The following is a 20344-nucleotide window of genomic DNA, read 5'->3' on the forward strand; positions in this document are numbered from 1 at the left end:
GTCGTACCCAATTCATCCCCTAGTGGACGTACTAAATATGGGTTTTTAATGGCTTAAACTTATACGGTAGGTGGAAAGGCGTATCTAATTCGGGGACATACTGGGTACGGTATTTCAATTGTTTAGCCCCTTAGAAAAGCGTACCTACCTCGTCTCTCTTTGGGGGACGTACTGTATACGGAAAGCCATATACGCGGCCGGGTCAATGTAAAAACTAAGTTTTCAGTGTTGTTTCGGGTCTAGGTGTTTGTGTTAGCGTCGTCGGTGTTTCCGATTACCATAACTCAAGTGCTTTAGGTACTTACTTTGGGATCAGAGCAATGCATATAATGTTGTCTAATAATTGTTTGAATGAGATGAAAGCTTTCTATAATAAACAAAATAACAATCGTATTATTCTTTTAATTCCAGATACCATTACAACAATTCCAACAAGATGGTGTATGTAAAGGTAAGTCATGAGTATTCGCTGTTTTTATGATGTCAAATAACGGGATGAATAAATCGTACGCCTGGTGGTAAGCGACACATACACCCATTACAGATAAATTGATTCACATTAAGATCGATTAAACTGTATACGATCTAGTGATTTTTTTATATTGATTCATTTCAATGCGATTTTTAAGTAAATCGATTCAACATTACGACGTTTTGATGTTATATTGACATTTCTATCAATGTGCTGCCATCTAGCGGTTTATTGCTGAACGGCGACGAATTAGAGTTATTAATTTAGTTCTCCAAACAAGAAGCGACCATATTGCAGGAGTATAAGCTTTACTTTCGTTTCTTGTAACAAAAAAAAATATTTCGATAAACAGAAAATTGAAAATTTATTAAAATAAAACTTTTCGATGACATGAAATACCACCACAGGTAATATTTTTGGTGCGGCCATTGACTTACAAATAAATGGACGACGGGTCTAATACAAAAACCACGAAAAAAATGTCCCAAGTCAACCTATTTAAACGTAGTGACATGTAAAGGAATATGAAAAAGCTAAAACGTTAGATTTAAATTGTAATGTCATCGCAGTACTGTCTGATTTTGCTTGCTTCGCTGTCAGTCGAACAAACGAAGACTAAAGCGTGAATGACGCTCTGTATACGATTTCAACGCCCTATAAGTTCGGACACTTTTTAGCGCGGACCCGACGTCCATATAATTGTAAGTCAATGGGTGCGGCTATCAGTTTTGTTCTCCAAAACAGCACAGTAAGACATTTTTCTGGGATTTTAGAGAATTGGCACAAAATAGTGACACAGCTCTACCATACAAAGCGAAAATGGCGGAGCTCAGCAGGCTGATTTTAATTCGCATTGGTATCGATCCGATCGGGTAGTCTCGAAATCAGATGGGTTTCTGAGCGAGAAGATGTACCTGGTTCCTACTATATCTTTCTAATTTGTGAGTTATATCAACTATTGTTCCGATTTGAAATGTCAAAAGTTTCACAATTATGCGCCTAGACTCGGAAAAGACGCAGTTTCCGATCGGGAGAAGCAATCAAAATCAAGCTGCAGATAGGCCTTTCGAGACCTATAGTTGGCACGCGTCGGATGCTAACCACTTCTACTGTATTTATTGTTATGTGGCCACGCCAAACTGACACTCACTATTTATATACAGTGATATTAACGAAAGCGCGGAATTGCACATGTAGTGGTATTTTTGTGTTTTCACAACAATTTGTGGTTGTATTTGTGATTTTGTATTTGTGGTTTTTCATGCAAACGGCACACTACACATGTACACTAATCGGCTACCACCAGCTAGTAAGAATCAACCATCCAAGTTTCATTTCTCGCTACCGAAAAAAACCCTGTATAAAATATGTCAATAACTCATTTTCCAAATTCGCATTACAGTCAAGTAATACGGAATGATTATCCAGTCATTACTGTCATTGCCGGTAGGCCAATATTGGAACGGTAATGATGCATTTGCTCCGGGTAATGACATCCCATCAGACATTACATCTTGAGAAATATTCGTTGACATGTTCACGATCTTTTGTAATTTAAAATAAATATATAGGAGGCAATAATAACCACGACTGAAACGCTCAAACCAATCTTCAAAACTAAACCGAGAATTACAAAACTAACTTTGATTAGAGGAAATATGGCGAATAGTTTTTTTTGTTATCAAAAAATAAGTGCGGATTTTTAGTTTACCTGATGTTAAGCGGCGATGAGGTCAACGATGAAACATGTACACCTATACTTTCGTATTTTTAATCGATGTCAAAAATAGGAAGAGGTTTGCAATTTCACATATGTTTTTTTATGTATGTTACACGATAACTCCGGTATTTGTGAACCAATTTTGATAATTCTTGTTTTGTCAGAAAGAAGTGGTCGCATTTAATTTTGAAGAAAATATTCCTCCTCTCAATTACTTTTAAGATCAGTTTTTTGGCACTCTGTACTGAGATTATTATATCGATATATGTATATATACAATAAAGAAAAGAGAATGTAAACGACCAGCAGAGTATATCCATAAACTGACTTATCATGAAACCAAGAAGTTATTAAGTTTTATACAGTAGTATTTTTCTCTTGTAACTAACACTCTCCCACACACATTCAATCATTTCCATTCTACTCACAGGGAAGTCACCATTCACATCTTAAATTTTAAGTAAATTAATAAGTGACTAATTGAATATCATAATGGTGAATGATATTCATTAAAACGCTTAATTACAGTGAATAGCGACACCCCTAGCCAGGGCTGGCAGCTGTAAAGGTGACTAACTTGGTGACGAGATATTTTCATGGATTTCTCATAGATGGCGCTACATTCACAAACAAGCACATTGAGAAATTCGTGAGGTCTGCTGGTTCGCTCTTTGGCTTAGTTGGCATAGCGTCCGACATGAATGGTCTGGTTCGAATCCGGCCGAATCGAGGGATTTTTTTCACTTCTTTGTAATAATAACGCAGTAGTTAAAGTAGTGGAGTCATTTCACAAAAACAACAAAAAAAGTCAACCGTGACCATGGGACCTGAAAAGGGCCCGAACCGTTGGTTTGTTTGGAAAAACAAATATACGCGATTTAAATCCGGAAAAATAGTTTCATTTCCTATAATTACGTAATTTATCGTGTAATTTGTAAATGTTATTTCCATTGACTTACAATTATATGGACGTCGGGTCCGCGCTAAAAAGTGTCCGAACTTATAGGGCGTTAAAATCGTATACAGAGCGTCATTCACGCTTTAGTCTTCGTTTGTTCGACTGACAGCGAAACAAGCAAAATTAGACAGTACTGCGATGACATTACAATTTAAATTCAACGTTTTAGCCTTTTCATATTCCTTTACATGTCACTACGTTTAAATAGGTTGACTTGGGATATTTTTTCGTGGTTTTTGTATTAGGCCCGTCGTCCATTTATTTTTAAGTCAATGGTTATTTCTTATAAATTCTCACGATGTTCTTTTTTCCTTCGCTTTAATTTGGTGTCAGCAGAAAAAGGTACACGATCGCTGCTTCTCTATCTACAGTGTTTCACTTTCACCTTGAAAAGGCCTAGTAGCAGTAGAGTACCTTGTAAAAGAGTTCGTCCTTTTTCCTTTCCTAATTTATTTTTTCTCACAAATTAAAATTTAAAAAATAAATGTGGCTCGAGGACGCTACAGTACCAAAGTCGTTATGAATATCATGCCTTTAGAACGCGTGACGGGTTAAGCAAGACATTAAGCTTTAAATTTCCTTCGTAATATCTTCTTTTTTATAAAGTCATGTTCTTTTGTTTTGAGATCCGCCCTTCTCTAGTAGTAATTTACAAAACATTATTAACATATTAAATAAAACCACAAAAACCAACTTTATCTCTTTACGGACAAAGCCTTTTACAAAATGTAGTTTCAACCATATCATGTGATCGTAATAAGTGTGTAGGTAGTGCACAGAGACGATGCAACCGCTCACGTATTATGGTGGTCAACGTTCTTTGTTCTCTTTAATGGTTGGTTTACATGGAAAAGTGGAGCAACCCATATAGGCAGACTTATCTACATACAGTACTATTAGGCAAAAATTTAACCTTCGGAGCCATTCTGGTTTTACGGAAATTGACAATTGTATTATTAACCTATTTCATTTTTGTTTCTCTTTATGGCAACGTTATCTGCAACATGACAACTTTACAGAACAAAGAGAGAACTTTTTTAGGGGCAGTTGACCTTCTTGTGAAAGTGTTCGTCCAGGGAAGTGCTGCCATCTTACCTATTTCTGCCGCCAAGCTGTAATGTGATCATTACAGCGTTCCGGTTTTGAAAGGTGCTGGTGAAATTACAGGCACATGGGACTTGTCAACTTATGTCTCAGGGTGACAAGCACAGTGGCAGTGGCTAAGATCTTTGCAATTTAAAGCTCTGTGTTGCCGTCAGGCGCACGACTTGTTCGTCCCGCCTCTTGGTATTGGAAAAAAAAAAACAAAGATTTAACTTAAAAATTTCACATATTGGTCCCAATTAAATTTCAAAAAATATTCCACCTGTAAGGGTGTCAAACTAAGGGATGAATCCGGTTCGCGCATTTACCTGTAACCGATTTCAAGAAAACTTGGCAAATAGATTTTATTCCACGAGCTTTTGAGGTCGATTTGTCTTAAATAAAAAATTTGTAGTTATGTACCAAGTGATGGGACGAACAAGTCGTAGGTCTGGTGGAAAGCGACACGCCTATCTACAACAGTTGCAGTGCAACTCAGAGCCTTAAAGTGCAAAGATCTTAGGGACACTACCACTGACTTGACAAATCCCATATGCCTGTAATTTCGCATCTTTACCCTTGGAAACGCAGTAATGCTCACATTACAGCTTGGCGGCAGAACTAGGTAAGGTAGCAGTACTTCCTTGAACGAACTCCTTCATAAAGAACTCTACTGCTAGTAAATTAGAATTAGAGATATCATTAATAACATATAATAGGGGTAGCATTCTATTCTATCATCTACTCTCACTTCAAAAATCTGTGTAGTGTGTTTTTATTCTTTAACTTAGTCTGTCTAGAATCGAATTTTGTTGTTGCTTTGATCTATTCTTATTATGTGTATAATTATATTATAATACTAATTATGTTACACAACATTAAATCCTCTTTACAGTCATAACTTACACCTACAGCTGTAATTATATTCACATGCACTTACATGTCAAACAGGTTATTTTAGATGCACTATTTACACTTTACTATGTATATTATTGTTGTCAATGTATAACTTTACTCGTAGTCGTTATATTTTTGCTTTCAAATAATTTAATCCCTCTCGTTGGTTCTGACGGAAAACCAGCGCCTTAGGAAACTTTGGCATATGCTGAGTCAGCGCCGTTTCACTGCTATGACAATCATGTTTTGTTTTTTCTTTTATGCTTAATCCGATGATTTGTGTTATATCAGTGAATAAAGTCTTTATCTACATATCTACCTATTAAGTGTATGAAGATGCGACCTCCTTCGCCTTTATCTCACCTTTTACACCCTCTTTTTTAGTCACTTACTTTTGAATAGTTTTCTAATTCCTTTCATTCGTTATTCTGGCTTTGGTTCATCCCGTCATCACTCATCTTGATGATGATCAAAATTCATGAAGCGAGAGGACGTACTCATGAAGTATCCTCATTTAAAACCCTAACTTCACGTTGTATACTTCGTTTTCATCATTAGAATACGTATAAATATAGGCCCTCTTGGGGTACGTGAACTGTTTATAAGATTGTTTAGGGAGTGTTTTATACTGCTTCACGTTTTCATATCATTATATTTTTCACCGACTTGAAAAAAGGAGCTGGTTCTCAATTCGACTCTATTCTTTTTACGCGATAATATACTCCGGTATTTGTGAACCCATGTTGACGATTCTTTTTTTGTTGGAAAAAGGGTATCTCAGTCTTGGTCCCAGTTAAATTTGAACGAAATATTCCACCTCTAATTTCAATGAAACTTGGCAAATACATTTCACGAACTTTTGAAGTCGTTTTTTTTATCAAAACAATTATTACAATTATTGTTACGGCCTTTTGTTCTTTTATTTTCTACACCTAATAAATTCACGTGGACCATGCTATTATTTTATTTTCGCTAACAAATGTACATGTACTTTGATATCTCAGATAGCGATTTTAAGCTCCATGTAATCCCACTCGATCAGATGCGCTTGAGATTCTGCGGACGTCAATACGCGTAACGCAAAGGCGCGATATTGCATCATCTAAACTGAGATCTAGGGCACCATCGCACCGGCGCGGCGCGGACGCATACAAGCCCTTAATCACTGTTACTAGAGTTAAACGCACTCCATGCTCCCACGGGTTGTGTACATTACAATATGCTTCATTGTATTTATCTAAATAACAAGTATTTGCATACGTTAAATATAGGAAATAATTTACTAAGCTAGGGAATAATTTACTAGCTCTACCTTTATCTATTCAACTAGCAAAATTATTGCAACATTTTTCAAAAATATAGTATAGTGTGAAACTACGGACCCTTTATCATCTCTCTCATTAAGCGTTCCTAGGAAACGCCCTTACTTTTCGAATTCGAGTTATCTGGTCTTCAGAAATATACGCAGACTCATCTTTCTTAAGCCTGAAATTACTTGTATCTTTCTTACACCTGGAGTTAAGATTATCAAAATATACGCAGCCTCGTCTTTCTTACGCCTGGAGTTACTAACTCTACTTTACTAACGTAACTCCGCCGGCCCGGTACAGTGCGGACGCAATGTAAACGCTCTCCGTATTTTTAATCAATTTTAATATGTATAAGTTTTAATTTAAGTTTCGATTGTGCTTTAAAATAATCCAGAAATCGGACTGATCAAAACAATCTAAACAGTGACATATAATATCGTATTATAAAACGTAAAACAAGTGTATTTCGCTTTAAATTTTCCGTTAAATGCAAACGTAAGGCGATCCAGTGAAGTGACTTAGTGATTTGCTCGAAACTGTGAGTCATAGAACAAGTTATAATTCCGTGTCGCCTAAACCTCGAAAAAAATAACTATATCGTTATTTCGCAACGTTCCCTATAGTGTGATTGGCACAATCGGACGGTGCAGTGAATCCGTGCAAGAGGTCGCCAGTTCGAACCCCTGTGTACTCATACATTTTTTATTTTGTTTATTTTCGTTTTTTTGGACACTTCATTTTATTGTATTTCATTTTATTTGTTAGACGTAAGGCGATTTTAATATAAGAACAAAGTTAAGTGGCAAATTTAAGAGACCTCTTTCGCCTGGGGTCTTGATAAAACGGACAGCAAGCGATATTGCATGGAACCGTCGATAAGCACCAAGTTAATCTGACCTCGACGACAATTTTACGTGAATAAAGACAGCGGCCGGGCACTGCGTGATTTATTTTAGGTATTACGTCGCTTGCCGCGCTACAATGCCGCTGCCGTTAAAGCGAACTCCTCCGTCAACACCTTCGAACTCTAGTGCTAATCGTGCACAACCTATACAGCAACAAAAAAGTTCGACTTCCACAGCGTCTGTTGCCGAAAACATTACGACTCGGAATAAGCAAAAGTATGAAATGAGTGAATTTGTACGAGATTTTATGGACGACATGAGAAATATGTTTTCTGATTTTACAGAAAAACAAGATAAAAAACTATCTATTTTACAGGAAGCTATAAGCGAAATAAAAAATCAAAACTCTGACATTTTCAAATCCTTGGAATTTCTGAGCAATGAATACGAAGAAATGAGAGAAAAAATAAATTTATTGGAAGGAGAAAAAAAGAAAACAAATATCTATATTAATACGCTGGAAAACAAACTTGAAATACTCGAGCGGAAATCTCGTATCACTATGCTAGAAATACGCAACGTACCTAAAGCTGCCGCGCAAGAAACAAAACAAGATTTGCGTACTACCGTCAAAAACATTTCGTCAGTTCTTAACATAAACATCGAAGATGCTGACATTAAAGATACATACAGGGTGAACACAAAAAGAGAAAACGATAAACCTATTATTGTGGAATTCACTACTGTTAAAACAAAGGACCAAATCTTGATGGGTTTGAGAAAATTTCATAGATCAAATACGAGTAATACTTCGAAATTGAATACTAGCCACATCAAATTGAATGGACCAGCCAAGCCAATATATATTTCAGAATATCTCACTTTTAATACCAAAAAACTTTACCACTTAGCAAGAGACTATGCAAAAACCAATCATTTCAGTTTCTGCTGGACATCAAACGGTTGCGTGTTTTTGCGGAAAAGTGAAGGCTCGGCTGTAACAAAAATTAACACCGATTCAGATTTCGCATCTATAAAGGATAAATGACTAGATATAAGATTTGTTATGTTTTCATTTTGCATCTTATTAGCGATTAATATTTATATAGATTTCATTAATTTTCATAAGGACTTATTGACAGTAATTGCCTATTGTTTTCGACCATATCAAAAATGCTTGTACACTTACACTTCCAAACACACATACAATGAATATATACATCAACAAACATGTACAGTAAACACACAAACCACGAGCACGAGGAGTGTCATATCACTACATGCCAACTATGCCAGCACAGTAAATTGCTACTTTGTTAAATTAAAAGTACCGAAATCATACCATACACTTTATCTTCGGCTTACGGTTCATCTCAGGTTCAGATACAAAAATAATAACAATCTACAGTTACCCTCTAATCTTATTTTTTAAAAATGCCTGAAATAAATAATATTCTAAATAACATTGACAATGTATGTCTGTTTGAATCAACTTTTTGTAAACCTGAGGACTGTTCCTCACTTATTAAGCAGAATAATAAGAGTATTAATATAATCACTCAAAACATTTGTAGCATAAATGCTAATATCTTAGGTTTTATTACGTTACTCGAAAGAACAGAGATACATTGTGACATAATTGTACTTACGGAGTGCTGGCTGCAATGTAACCCCAACGTACCTATGTTAATTGGTTATAATCATTACAAGTCAACAAAGTCTTATAACAAAAATGATGGCATCGTTGTATATGTGAACAATGCTATACCTTATGTCACTGTCGATGAACCGCCTGAATCTGAACTAAATTGTTTAATTATTAAATTCGGTACCAATTTGGCTATTGTGTCCATCTACAGACCTCCTGCGTTTACCTCCACCGCTAATTTTTTGATTTCTCTACACAACATTATCTCTGGCCTATCATCGTTTGCAAATGTGGCTGTGGTAGGAGATATAAACATAGATATATCTCCAGGCAATAATGAATCCCTGGATTATCAGGATCTGATTGCACATCATGGTTTATACCCTGGGCATTTTCTCATCACACGTCCCAAAAGTGGTACATGCATTGACCACATTATTTTAAGAACTAATTATGTTGCCAAAACTTTCGTCCTCGATACAACTATTACCGACCACTACGCAATCATACTATCCTTAACAACAAACACCGCCATACCATGCCGCTCTTCCTGTAAAATTGACTATGTAAGACTTGAGGCCGCTGTAAATGAAATCAATTTCGATTCAGTTTACAATACTAAAGATGTGAATCTTGCTACTAGCTATTTAATTGATCCCATCTCCTCTGCTATTAAGTCTAGCGCCATAATCTGTAACGTTCCTCGCAGACGTAGAGTTCTCAAGCCCTGGATCACTCCTGGTCTTTTACGATGCATGCGGCATAGGGACAACTTATACAAAAAATTAAAGCACGCGCCTGCAGATCAAATACTCAGAGTATCATATAAAAGATATCGAAACTACTGTAACGCACGTTTGAAAAGAGCAAAAAGAGAATTTGAAAGAGAGGAGTTTAGAAGAGCTGGTAGTAATGTTAAACGTGTTTGGGAAGTTATTGGCAAAGTTACAAACATAAATAAATCTAAAACATTAGCAAATAATCTTTTACTTACTGGTAACAATGCGCAAAGTTGTATAGATGAAGTAAACACCTTTTATGTGAATATTGGTACAGAGCTTGCCCAAAGTGTCCAGCCTACCACTCAGATTGCATCAAACCTATATGAACATGCACACTACGAATCTTTTGTTCTCCTTACAACCGATGAATCAGAGGTTGAGCAAATTATAGACACGCTAAAGGCAGATTGTGCCACAGGATGCGATGGCATTTCTGGTAGTCTTATTAGACGGTACAAAAAAATGATTTTACAACCACTCACCCACATCTGCAATCTTAGCATATTAAGCTACACCTTTCCAGAACAGTTTAAAAAAGCACTGGTTCATCCTATTTACAAGGCGGGTGATAGAAGCAAAGTTAATAATTATAGGCCAATCTCAGTCCTACCTGCCATGTCTAAGGTGCTTGAGCGGATTCTGAACAATAGACTCATAAATTTCCTAGAATCCCGTAAAATCTTATCTGATAATCAGTACGGTTTCAGGAGGGGTAGGTCTACGGCGGATGCAGTTCATAACCTAGTGGATCATGTGGTTACACATTTGGATAAACGCTTTAGGTGTCTTGGAATATTTTTAGACTTGGCCAAAGCTTTTGACACGGTGTCAATTCCGCTCCTTCTGCTTAAACTTGAGGCTCTGGGTATCAGAGGACAACAGCTAAATATGTTTCAGAGCTATCTGTCGGGGAGGTCCCAATGCGTAAAAATTGGCTCCTACGTAAGTAATCAGCAACCAATCTCTATGGGAGTTCCCCAGGGAAGCATTCTTGGTCCTACACTATTCCTCGTTTATATCAACAGTCTCTGCAATCTAAAAATTGATAACTGTAAAATTTTCTCTTACGCAGATGATACAGCCCTAATTTTTACAGGTATAGATTGGACCGAAACCTACGGATCCGCACAGTCTGGGTTTAATGTAGTTAAAAAATGGCTAGATAATAATCTACTAACACTAAATATTGAGAAGACGAAAGCTATACCTTTTTCTATCCGTAATTGGATGGTTTCACAAGATACTCCATTTCAGATAGCCGTTGATCATTATTCTAATCATATAACTAATCCAACCTTTCTAGACACTACTAACACTATTAGATATCTTGGAGTACAGATTGACTCTAACTTAAATTTCAAATCTCACATTACCTTATTGTCGGCACGTATACGCAAACTTATTTATGTTTTCAAGCAGCTACGCCATGTAGCAGATGCTAATATTATGAAAATGGTATATCTTGCTCTTGGTCAGGCAGTTTTAACTTACTGTATCTCCACATGGGGAGGAGCTGCGAAAACATTTATCATATCTGCAGAACGTGCACAAAGGTCGATTCTAAAGGTAGCATGTTTCAAACCATATCGTTTTCCTACTCAGGAACTTTTTACCTATTGTCAAGTCCTCACAGTCAGGCAACTTTTTATTCTTCACACTGTGTTAAGACAACATGCAATCACACCATATAATAACACTTCCACCAGACGAAATCACATAGTTGCTAATGGCTGTTATCTCAAAACTGCATTTAGTCATAGGTTTTTCTGCTTTCTTGGATGTTTTCTTTACAATAAACTTCATGATAGGCTCAAAATCTATGAACTAAATAAATATGAATGCCGGAAGGCACTTGTGACCTGGTTACTTGACCTTTGTTATGAGGACACGGAGGCTTTGCTTATTCCAATTACTTAACTTTGCCGTAAATTGTTCATTAAAGTCCACATTTATATTTTAATACAGACCCACACATATATAATTTAGGCAAATAGGCAAAAGCATGTATAATAAACACACACACACACACACAAACACACACACACAAACACACACACACAACATACTGTCTAGTCCTAGTTTTTATTTGTTTTTATTAATTTTCTACTTGATTTTTATTAACTTAGCTTCATTCACCTGCACTCTATTAGTTAGTATTGTTAAGTCTCCTTTTGCTAGGGTTGGGGCCTGGTGACTTGTAACACAGGTGAAATACCTATATCAAGCACCAGCTCTCACAATATACTACGTAATGTACTTACTAAGCCTGATATTGTTTTTGTATTTTGTGGTGAGTAATAAACACATTATTATTATTATTATTATTAACTAAATTCCTCGATTACCCACCTAAACTTGCTCTTCACCTTCACGCTCTGCCTATCTGAACTGGGCCCTTCGCCTTACGAGCGTGGAGCGCCTAACTACAAGCTCCACCTCGCGAAGAAGCCAGTGTTGCATAAACGCCGCTGTTCCTATGATAATCTCTCCACTCTCCGCCTTCACGCCAAACCCGCTGCTCTCCTGCTCTGCACCTCTGCCCTCGGTCTCCAACCTTGGAAGGCAGAGGCCCCCAACTCCGTGTATCCAACTTCTATCTTCTTCTTCATCTGCACACCAGACCACTCTACTCTCGTATATAACATTCTCAGATTCTTTTTTATATAAACGTATTGTAACACTTTATCATTCTCCATCCTTTTGATTTCATACCTTCCTACCTCTCCTAGCTATTCTACTTTCTATCCCGACATTCGAGCTTACTATCTCGACAAACAACACTACCTAAGTTTAGTGTTACTTGAACCTATTGTATTTATGTTTTAAAAATTATATTTTTTTGTGAATATAGGAAGATATAGTTTATGATATTCATATATGTCGGAGTATCATAACGTACTACGTACGTTGTGTCAGGCATTATTTGATAATTGATCCGACGGTAAATAATAATGTCAAATCAGTTAAATTTAGAGCCAATGGGTTTGTAAGGCAGAACACAACCGACGACCTGGCAATCTTCTTCGCCGCCGAAAAACTGACACTTACAACTCCATTCCGTGTTACACGCTCTAAAATAATAAGCTTTTTTTTTCATTTTTATGGACAACTGAGACTTGACCAAATTAATGACTATGCCATTATATTTTTAATCAAACAGATATTTTACGGATTTATTACTTTATTTGTATCAGTTTTGTCATCTGTTAACTTATTGTTACCTCTTACAATGCGAAAATTAAAGGCTCTCTGCAAGAATCATATTAAATGTATGGAAGCGTGTAATGTTAAAATTTTGGATATTTCTAGTTCTATATTAAAAAAGTTATTGATGTTGATTTATTAATTACAGGTAATGTATTTTCCATATCAGTTTAAGGCTTTTTAGCACACTTAACGATTACCTTGTATGTATTGGTTTTATTATTTATTATATTATGTATTTATTTATTTATCAGTTTTCTATCTATCGATTACTAAATCTTCATACACCGCTGTCTTTTTCTTCTGAGTTATATAATTACTTCCATCCAAAAATTGTCTAGCAGAAATCGCTTAAAGCGATAACACCGCTCATAGTACCACCACATTTTTTTGTATTTAATTGTATTGTATTTGTTTCTATTTTGGTGTACAATAAAGATTTTTTTTCAATGTATTGTATTGTAATTTAGCCATTCAAAGGGAAAACGTTGCAAGTCTTGTGGCCATGAAGCGACTCATAGGAGCGCATATTTCGTTAACTTTTTTTTCTTTCTTCTTGTTATCATATCGGTGGCATACACTATAATACTTGCCATTATGTCGAAAATATTTGCTAATCGACCTAAAGTATTCACCGATCGTTACACAGGTTACGCAAGACGCAAAAGTTTTCATTTTATAAGTAAATTTTGGAACAAGTTATCAAAAATAATGAAAAAGTCTTTAGGTGCCATTTTCGCAAACATATCATCGGTGTTTTATAGAAAGGACAAAAGCGCCATTTTGAATTTTTTTACAAAAGAGCATGATTTTAACGATTGTTTTAAAATATTTACGTCCCCGTACGTTTTTGAAATTCAATTTTGGTTTTCAATTAAGTTTCATTTTTATAATTTAATTTGAGACAGGACGTAAATATTTTAAAACAGTCGTTAAAAAAAACTGTAAAACTGAAAATTTATATGGCGAACGGCTGTGAAGTGGAATTCTCTGCCTGCAGAGTTGTTCGTGCGCAATTGGTTTTATTTTGATAAAAAAAAATATTTTTTTATGATTTTATTTTTGTTTCATATAATGCGAAATGTCTATATAATATCATGTAAATTATAATTATTATTAAAATAACCTATTCATTTCATTAAAACTACACAGGCTAAGTACTTAACTGACATTGGCCACGAGAACAACGTAATTGTTGCGAAACTTTAAAAACCACGATACAAATTATAGTATTGGTAAATAAAAAATTGCTAACAACACAGGTGTGGTTTGGTTGTACATACACATGTTGAACCGCGGTTATTTAATGTGGGTTAAATTGCGACACCGTTAAATAATGGTTTGATGCGACACTTGATATGTTTAGCTATTAGTTACATTTTGTAGGTCACAATAATTTTGATGTTACTTTTGTCCCTTTAAATTTACACTAGTTCAGGGCTCCAATACCGCTAATGTTAAATCATCTCAGTTGTATGTCGATAGTGAGACAGGATTTTGTAGGTTTGGTAGTCAGTTAAAGTTAAGAGTAACGTTATAATTATTAATACAAAGATCGAACACTCAGAAAAAATTCCTTCGATCCGGTCGGATTCGAACCGACGTCTTCTAGGACACCGTGGCAGACGCTTTACCAACTAAGCCACGGAACGAACCAGCGGACCTCACGAATTTTTCCATGTCTTTGTATTTAGTTTTTCAAGGACTTTTTAGTCGTAGTGCCATCTATGAGAAATCTATGAAAGTTTTATCACCCAGTTAGATGCCTTAACAGCTACCAGTCCTGGCGAGAGATGTCGCTATTCACGGTATTTTAATTCTTTTTTATTATTAGTACAAAGATCGAACACTCAGAAAAAATTCCTTCGATCCTTATAACATAACATAACTTATAAAACTTTTATAGATTTCTCATAGATGGCGCTACGAAAAAAGTAGTTCTGTGGCTTAGTTGTATAGCGTCTGGCACGGTATGCTAGAAGACGTCGGTTCGAATCCGGCCGGATCGAAGGAATCTTTACTGAGTGTTCGATCTTTGTATACAGTCAATGTTTGTATTAATAATTATAAGAAACTAGTGGAGTAATTTCACAAAAAAGAATTGAATATCAATTCAATAAAAATATATAAGTTAAGAGGAGTTGCTTGTCAGCGGCTATAGTCAGTAGCGTGGCGTGAAAATTGTCGTTAGTAAACCCGGAGCAAAACAAAAAACACCTACCTTAAGAATAACAACGCCTTGGCGACACTAAATACAACTTATTAGCATGTTATTAGCACACAAGGCACTAGTACCCTTCATTTCACTGGTTAACTTATTCTACACTTAAAATTTAGCACAAAATGTAGTATTTGATAATACGTGGAAAATTTTAGGCAAGCCGGTGGAAATCGAGTTATATGGACGCCTCGCCACTGCTAGCCATCGAGTTTACTATTCGGCTGACATTGCATTTTTTTCAGTGGCATAGTCTACTAATTATGTGACATAATTTTTTAAGATTCGAAGACTAAATTCCAAATTAAACGAGATAAAAATTAAGATACATCGCACTGTTAATAAATAGTGTATTAACTCACAAAGCGTATTTTCGCAGAATCGACGAAAAACTAATTACTCGCTTCCCGTGAAAGACGGCCGCACGGTTGACAAATGGAACTCCCTTCCGGCACATGTCTTCCCCCCCTCTTATGATATGGGGTCCTTCAAACGAGGCGTGAAGAGGCATATTGTAGGCAGGCAGGGTGGAGGTGGCTAGTGCAGTGAGGGTTTCATCGCTGCACTAGGTTTCTTCGCGTTTGGATACCACTTTCCACTTAACATCAGGTGGAGTGGAGTCATTTGCCTGTCATGTATAAAAAAAATATATAAAGATGATTAAAATGTATGTATAAGTTATAGTTTATTACAGACAATTCCCTACTTGCCAAAATAAAAGAAAAAAATAATTTCCTATTTTTTAATAAGGACTATTTTTGCAAGAACTAGCTCACATAAAGCGTGTCTCATTTTGAGCTAAGTAGATATCTTTTTTTGTTTCTTTTTGTTTTTTACAATATTCTAACTACGGTATTATTGACGTGTAGATAATCAAATTTTACGTTCAATAATGGTGTAGTCTTGAATTTCACATATTTTGAGTTATAACAATAATTGTAATAGCTGTGCGATATGCTTAGTAATTTCCATGGTAGTTTTAGGGTCGTGTTCCAGAACTCTACTCAATGCTCAAGTCAGGATTTGAGTATGGTTTAAAGCACTTGATATCATACTCAAGTCCCTGCCATTAGGGTCGTACTTCCAGTGCTTGTGTTGCCAGTGCAATCTTGACTTGAGCATTGAATAGAGTTCTAGAATACGACCCTTAGTAAGGCAATATGTGTGTGTCCATGGCACCCGCGACACAGGGTTTCCCTAGTGCGGGGCTATGTTGATTGTGAGCGTGTGAGCGTTAATATCGATCGTATTGACACTCTATTGAAACTCAACTGACATTGTAACTGCATTTTAGAAGAATCATGGCACAAGTCTACTCTCAGGCGAGGTTTCAGGCCATTGTCGGCCACTTTGGCTCAATGCGGGTTGGGAAGATCACACGTTTTCCTAGGGTTGTGAACCTTCTTCGACATGCAGGTTCCATCACGATTTCTTTCACCGAAAAGCGAATGGTTTTCAAATTAAATTTCACACATACATTCAGAAAACTGAAGAGGTGCGAACTCGGAAGAAGAACCCAGAATTGGTAGAATAGAATAGAAAACGTTTATTTGCCAGAATACAGTAATTATACTGATCTAAAATAAAAATAAGTACAACGTATTCAACCTGCAAGCAGGTGTGCAAATATGAATTGAATTAAACATTTTGGCCTCTAAAATTAATTGCATTCCAAATTAATATAAACTAGTATAAGTAATAAATATATATATTTAATAATAGATAACTATTGTAACTATAGTGCAAAAATTGGGTGGTTTGCATCAATATTAGACGTAACTGGTTGAAGACTGTACCAACTCAGTCAACCGTGACCATGGGACCTGTAAAGGGCCCGAAACGTCGGTTTGTTTGAAAACACAAATATACGCGATTTAAATCCAGAAAAATAGTTTCATTTCCTATGTGTAACAATCGCGAAAACCTAAGAACTCGATAGTATTTGTAAATTCTAAATATTCTTTATTACTGGAATGGAACTCCCTTCCGGCACATGTCTTCCCTCCCTCTTATGATATGGGGTCCTTCAAACGAGGCGTGAAGAGGCATATTGTAGGCAGGCAGGGTGGAGGCGGCTAGTGCAGTGAGGATTCCATCGCTGCACTAGGTTCCTTCGCGTTTGGATACCACTTTCCACTTAACATCAGGTGGAGTGGAGTCATTTGCCTGTCAGGTATATAAAAAAAAAAAAAAAAAAAAAAACTATAGAAGCAATGTGTCATAAGCCATTTTGTCAATTGTGATTTAAACATAGATCTATGGAGTAATTAAAATTCATTTGGTAAACTATTGAAGCTCTTTACGCACATACTGAAGCAATTAGTCTTATAAATTAATTTATGGCATCGAGGTTGGTATAAAAGATTCATGACCTTAGCCCTGGTTTGCCTTTGTATCACTTCACCGCACGTTTTAAAATACAGAGGATGAGTTTGCACAAATACACAAATGTCCCTTATACATATACATGCATGGCAAAGGCAGTATGTTCAGTTTTTTAAACAACGGTTTGCAGCTATCATCGAACCGCACACCACAGAACGCTCGAATACACTTTTCCTGAACCTTGAACACTCTTTCTAAATCTACTGAGTTGCCCCATAGTATCAAACCATTAGCCTATCACGGCTTTATTACCTTTATTTATTAATATTACTTTAGTAGTATAACGATTATTATATAATAATAATTACGCACACAGTCAACATAGACCCGCACTAGGGAAACCCTGTGTCGCGGGTGCCATGACCCAAACTCACGAGAGAAATAAAAATAAGCCATACAAATATTTCTCCCGGCCCGGGAATCGAACCTGGGACCTCTGCGTAGCAGTCCGGCATGGTAACCGTTCGGCCACGGCAGGAATATAATCTCATAGGAGCCTCAGTCTAATAGAATCTTCTTCTTGTGGAGTCAATACTAAAAACCAGTAGAAATCATGGTAACTCAAACACAACAACACAAACTCGAATTTTTTCCGAAATACCGTTTGTTCGAATTTTCATTACACCGAAAACCGAATTATAACGAAACAATTGTTCTTTCAGGATATGTTGGATGTTTATCGCAAAGACACGGTTAGGTTAGGTTAGGTTAAGTTAGGTTTAAAAGAAAAAACATTTTCCTCTCAAAATTACTTTCGAGGTTATGGAAATTCGAGCAAAGGTTATTTCTGGAAAATGTCATTTCGGAATACTGATAGGTAACCAGAAATTTTGTGTTATATTTCTTTGGCCCAGTAACCAACCGCCTCTAAGCCTACTTGTTCCCTTTAGCAGGTCTTCGCGGGTGCAGCTGGTCGAACACAGTGGACATGAGAGCAAATGAGACATACTTAAACAAGCTCTGAGTGGCACTGGAACTGCTATGGACAGGCGTGTCGTATACTATCTCGACGACACGACTTGTTCGTTCCGTCTCACTTAGTATCATCAAAAAGAGATCAGACTTGTCATTACATGACGACATCATTAGCATGCAACTCCTATATGCCTGAGGACAATCCGAAAAAGGAGAACGAAGGGCAAGCAGATTATATGTTTTGCGGTGTGCTTCTAGTGCATTGTTAAATTAAGTACGAACTAATGTGGCCGTAGAATTTTTTAAATAAATTTCAACACTATTAAAATAATAATACAATACATAATACATTTTATTACATAATCACAAAATACAGGACAAACAAAAGACTCACGCAACAGACCACCTTTTTTATACTGACATTATTAATTAATGCAAAGTAGTAAACTGACCGCACAAATACAATGTCCGTAGCTTTTATTAATAAACAAAAGGTAACTAAAATTTGGCAATACAGAAAGTTCAATTTGAATAACAACTGTTGCGCAAAATAAGTTATCATTTTTTAACCGACTTCAAAAAAGGAGAGATTCTCAATTCGACTGTATGTTCTTTTTTTTTATATGTATGTTACGCGACAACTCCGGTATTTGTGAACCGATTTTCATGATTCTTTTTTTGTTGGAAAGAGGGTACTTCCATAGTGGTCCCATTTCATTTTGAAGAAAATCATCCACCTCGAAGGGCTGTTCACGCATGAAGATTCATTTTCATAAATAGCACCTAACATTAATTTAGGAGCAATTACTTTAATGGTTGATTTTGCTATTCCTCCAATTCAAGGCGTTTTTCTCTCAATATACTTTGAGTAGTGAGAACCGATTTTTATTATCTCCAGTGTCAAGACCTGTATAGTGGCGAACTAACTTAGCAAATAGACGTAATTCCACGTACTTTTGAGGTCGGTTTTTTTCAGTACTCTGTACTGAGATTATAACATTATAGTGTTAAAATATATTGAAATAGTAATATCACAGACAGTGTGCGATGGAATAGCACGATTTAATTCCCTCCTTCATCTTTCCATTATAGGGAGACTAGGGTTCCACCACACATTGCACCATACACAAGGCTATGGAGTAGAATTCCTTGCCTGCAGACATATTGCCTGAACGCTATAACTTGGGCATTTTCAAGGTGAGAGTGAATAGGCATTATTTAGGTGTGCATGCTCCATTGCCGACCTCATCGCCACTTTCTACCACGTGATGTGGAGGTCAAATGTGCACTTATTCCATCATAAAATAAACACTTTTATACCTATATATTCTTTATTATTGTACAAAACAAATACAAATGAAAACGAGAGCGAAGGTGAACTTATCTGTAAAAGAAATCTCTTCCAGGCAACCCGAGGCAGTGAGAACAATAGTCATAAGTCTCAGCACCTATCTAGAAGATACAAAAAAAAAACAAAGATAGACGTTTCCATCATCTTCAGTAATTTTGTGACCGTTTTCAACATTGAGGTTTTCTATTTCCTAACTAAATCTTTGAAATTGATATAGCTAATTATCTTCTTAACCATATGCCCAAGTCTTGATCGTACATTAGACGTTAGACCTAGGTTTGTTAGGTAACCAAGCCGTTGCGTTAGCCAATCTTAAAAATGTTTTTAGCGTGAGAATTTTCATACATACGTACACTTTAATGGGGTTTTGTATTTTGACAACCTAGATAGCTAAGTGGTTTGCACTATCGGCTCTAGATAACAAGGTTCCAAGGTTCAATCCCGGCAGAAGAATTCAACATTAGAAAAATCCAAAGTTTGTGGGCATACTCACTCAAACTCTAATTTAAACTCAAAAAAATCTTCATTTTGATACGTAACTGTTAAAATATCACAT

The 20344-nt window shown here is 36.2% G+C and overlaps 1 protein-coding gene across 1 annotated transcript in view; it reads left to right on the forward strand.

Annotated features, from left to right (window-relative positions):
• The first annotated feature begins 417 nt into the window (after window positions 1-417).
• LOC113228771 (pro-resilin-like) overlaps window positions 418-20344 on the forward strand; it is a 36842-nt gene continuing 16915 nt past the window's right edge. Inside the window, exon 1 of the mRNA XM_026462147.1 lies at window positions 418-451. Within this exon, the coding sequence (XP_026317932.1) occupies window positions 437-451 (15 nt within the window). The 5' untranslated portion in view covers window positions 418-436. The remainder of the gene's footprint in view (window positions 452-20344) is intronic.

This window comes from Hyposmocoma kahamanoa, unplaced genomic scaffold (assembly GCF_003589595.1).
Source record: "Hyposmocoma kahamanoa isolate Upper Pololo Valley unplaced genomic scaffold, ASM358959v1 240, whole genome shotgun sequence".
NCBI classification, from domain to species: domain Eukaryota; kingdom Metazoa; phylum Arthropoda; class Insecta; order Lepidoptera; family Cosmopterigidae; genus Hyposmocoma; species Hyposmocoma kahamanoa.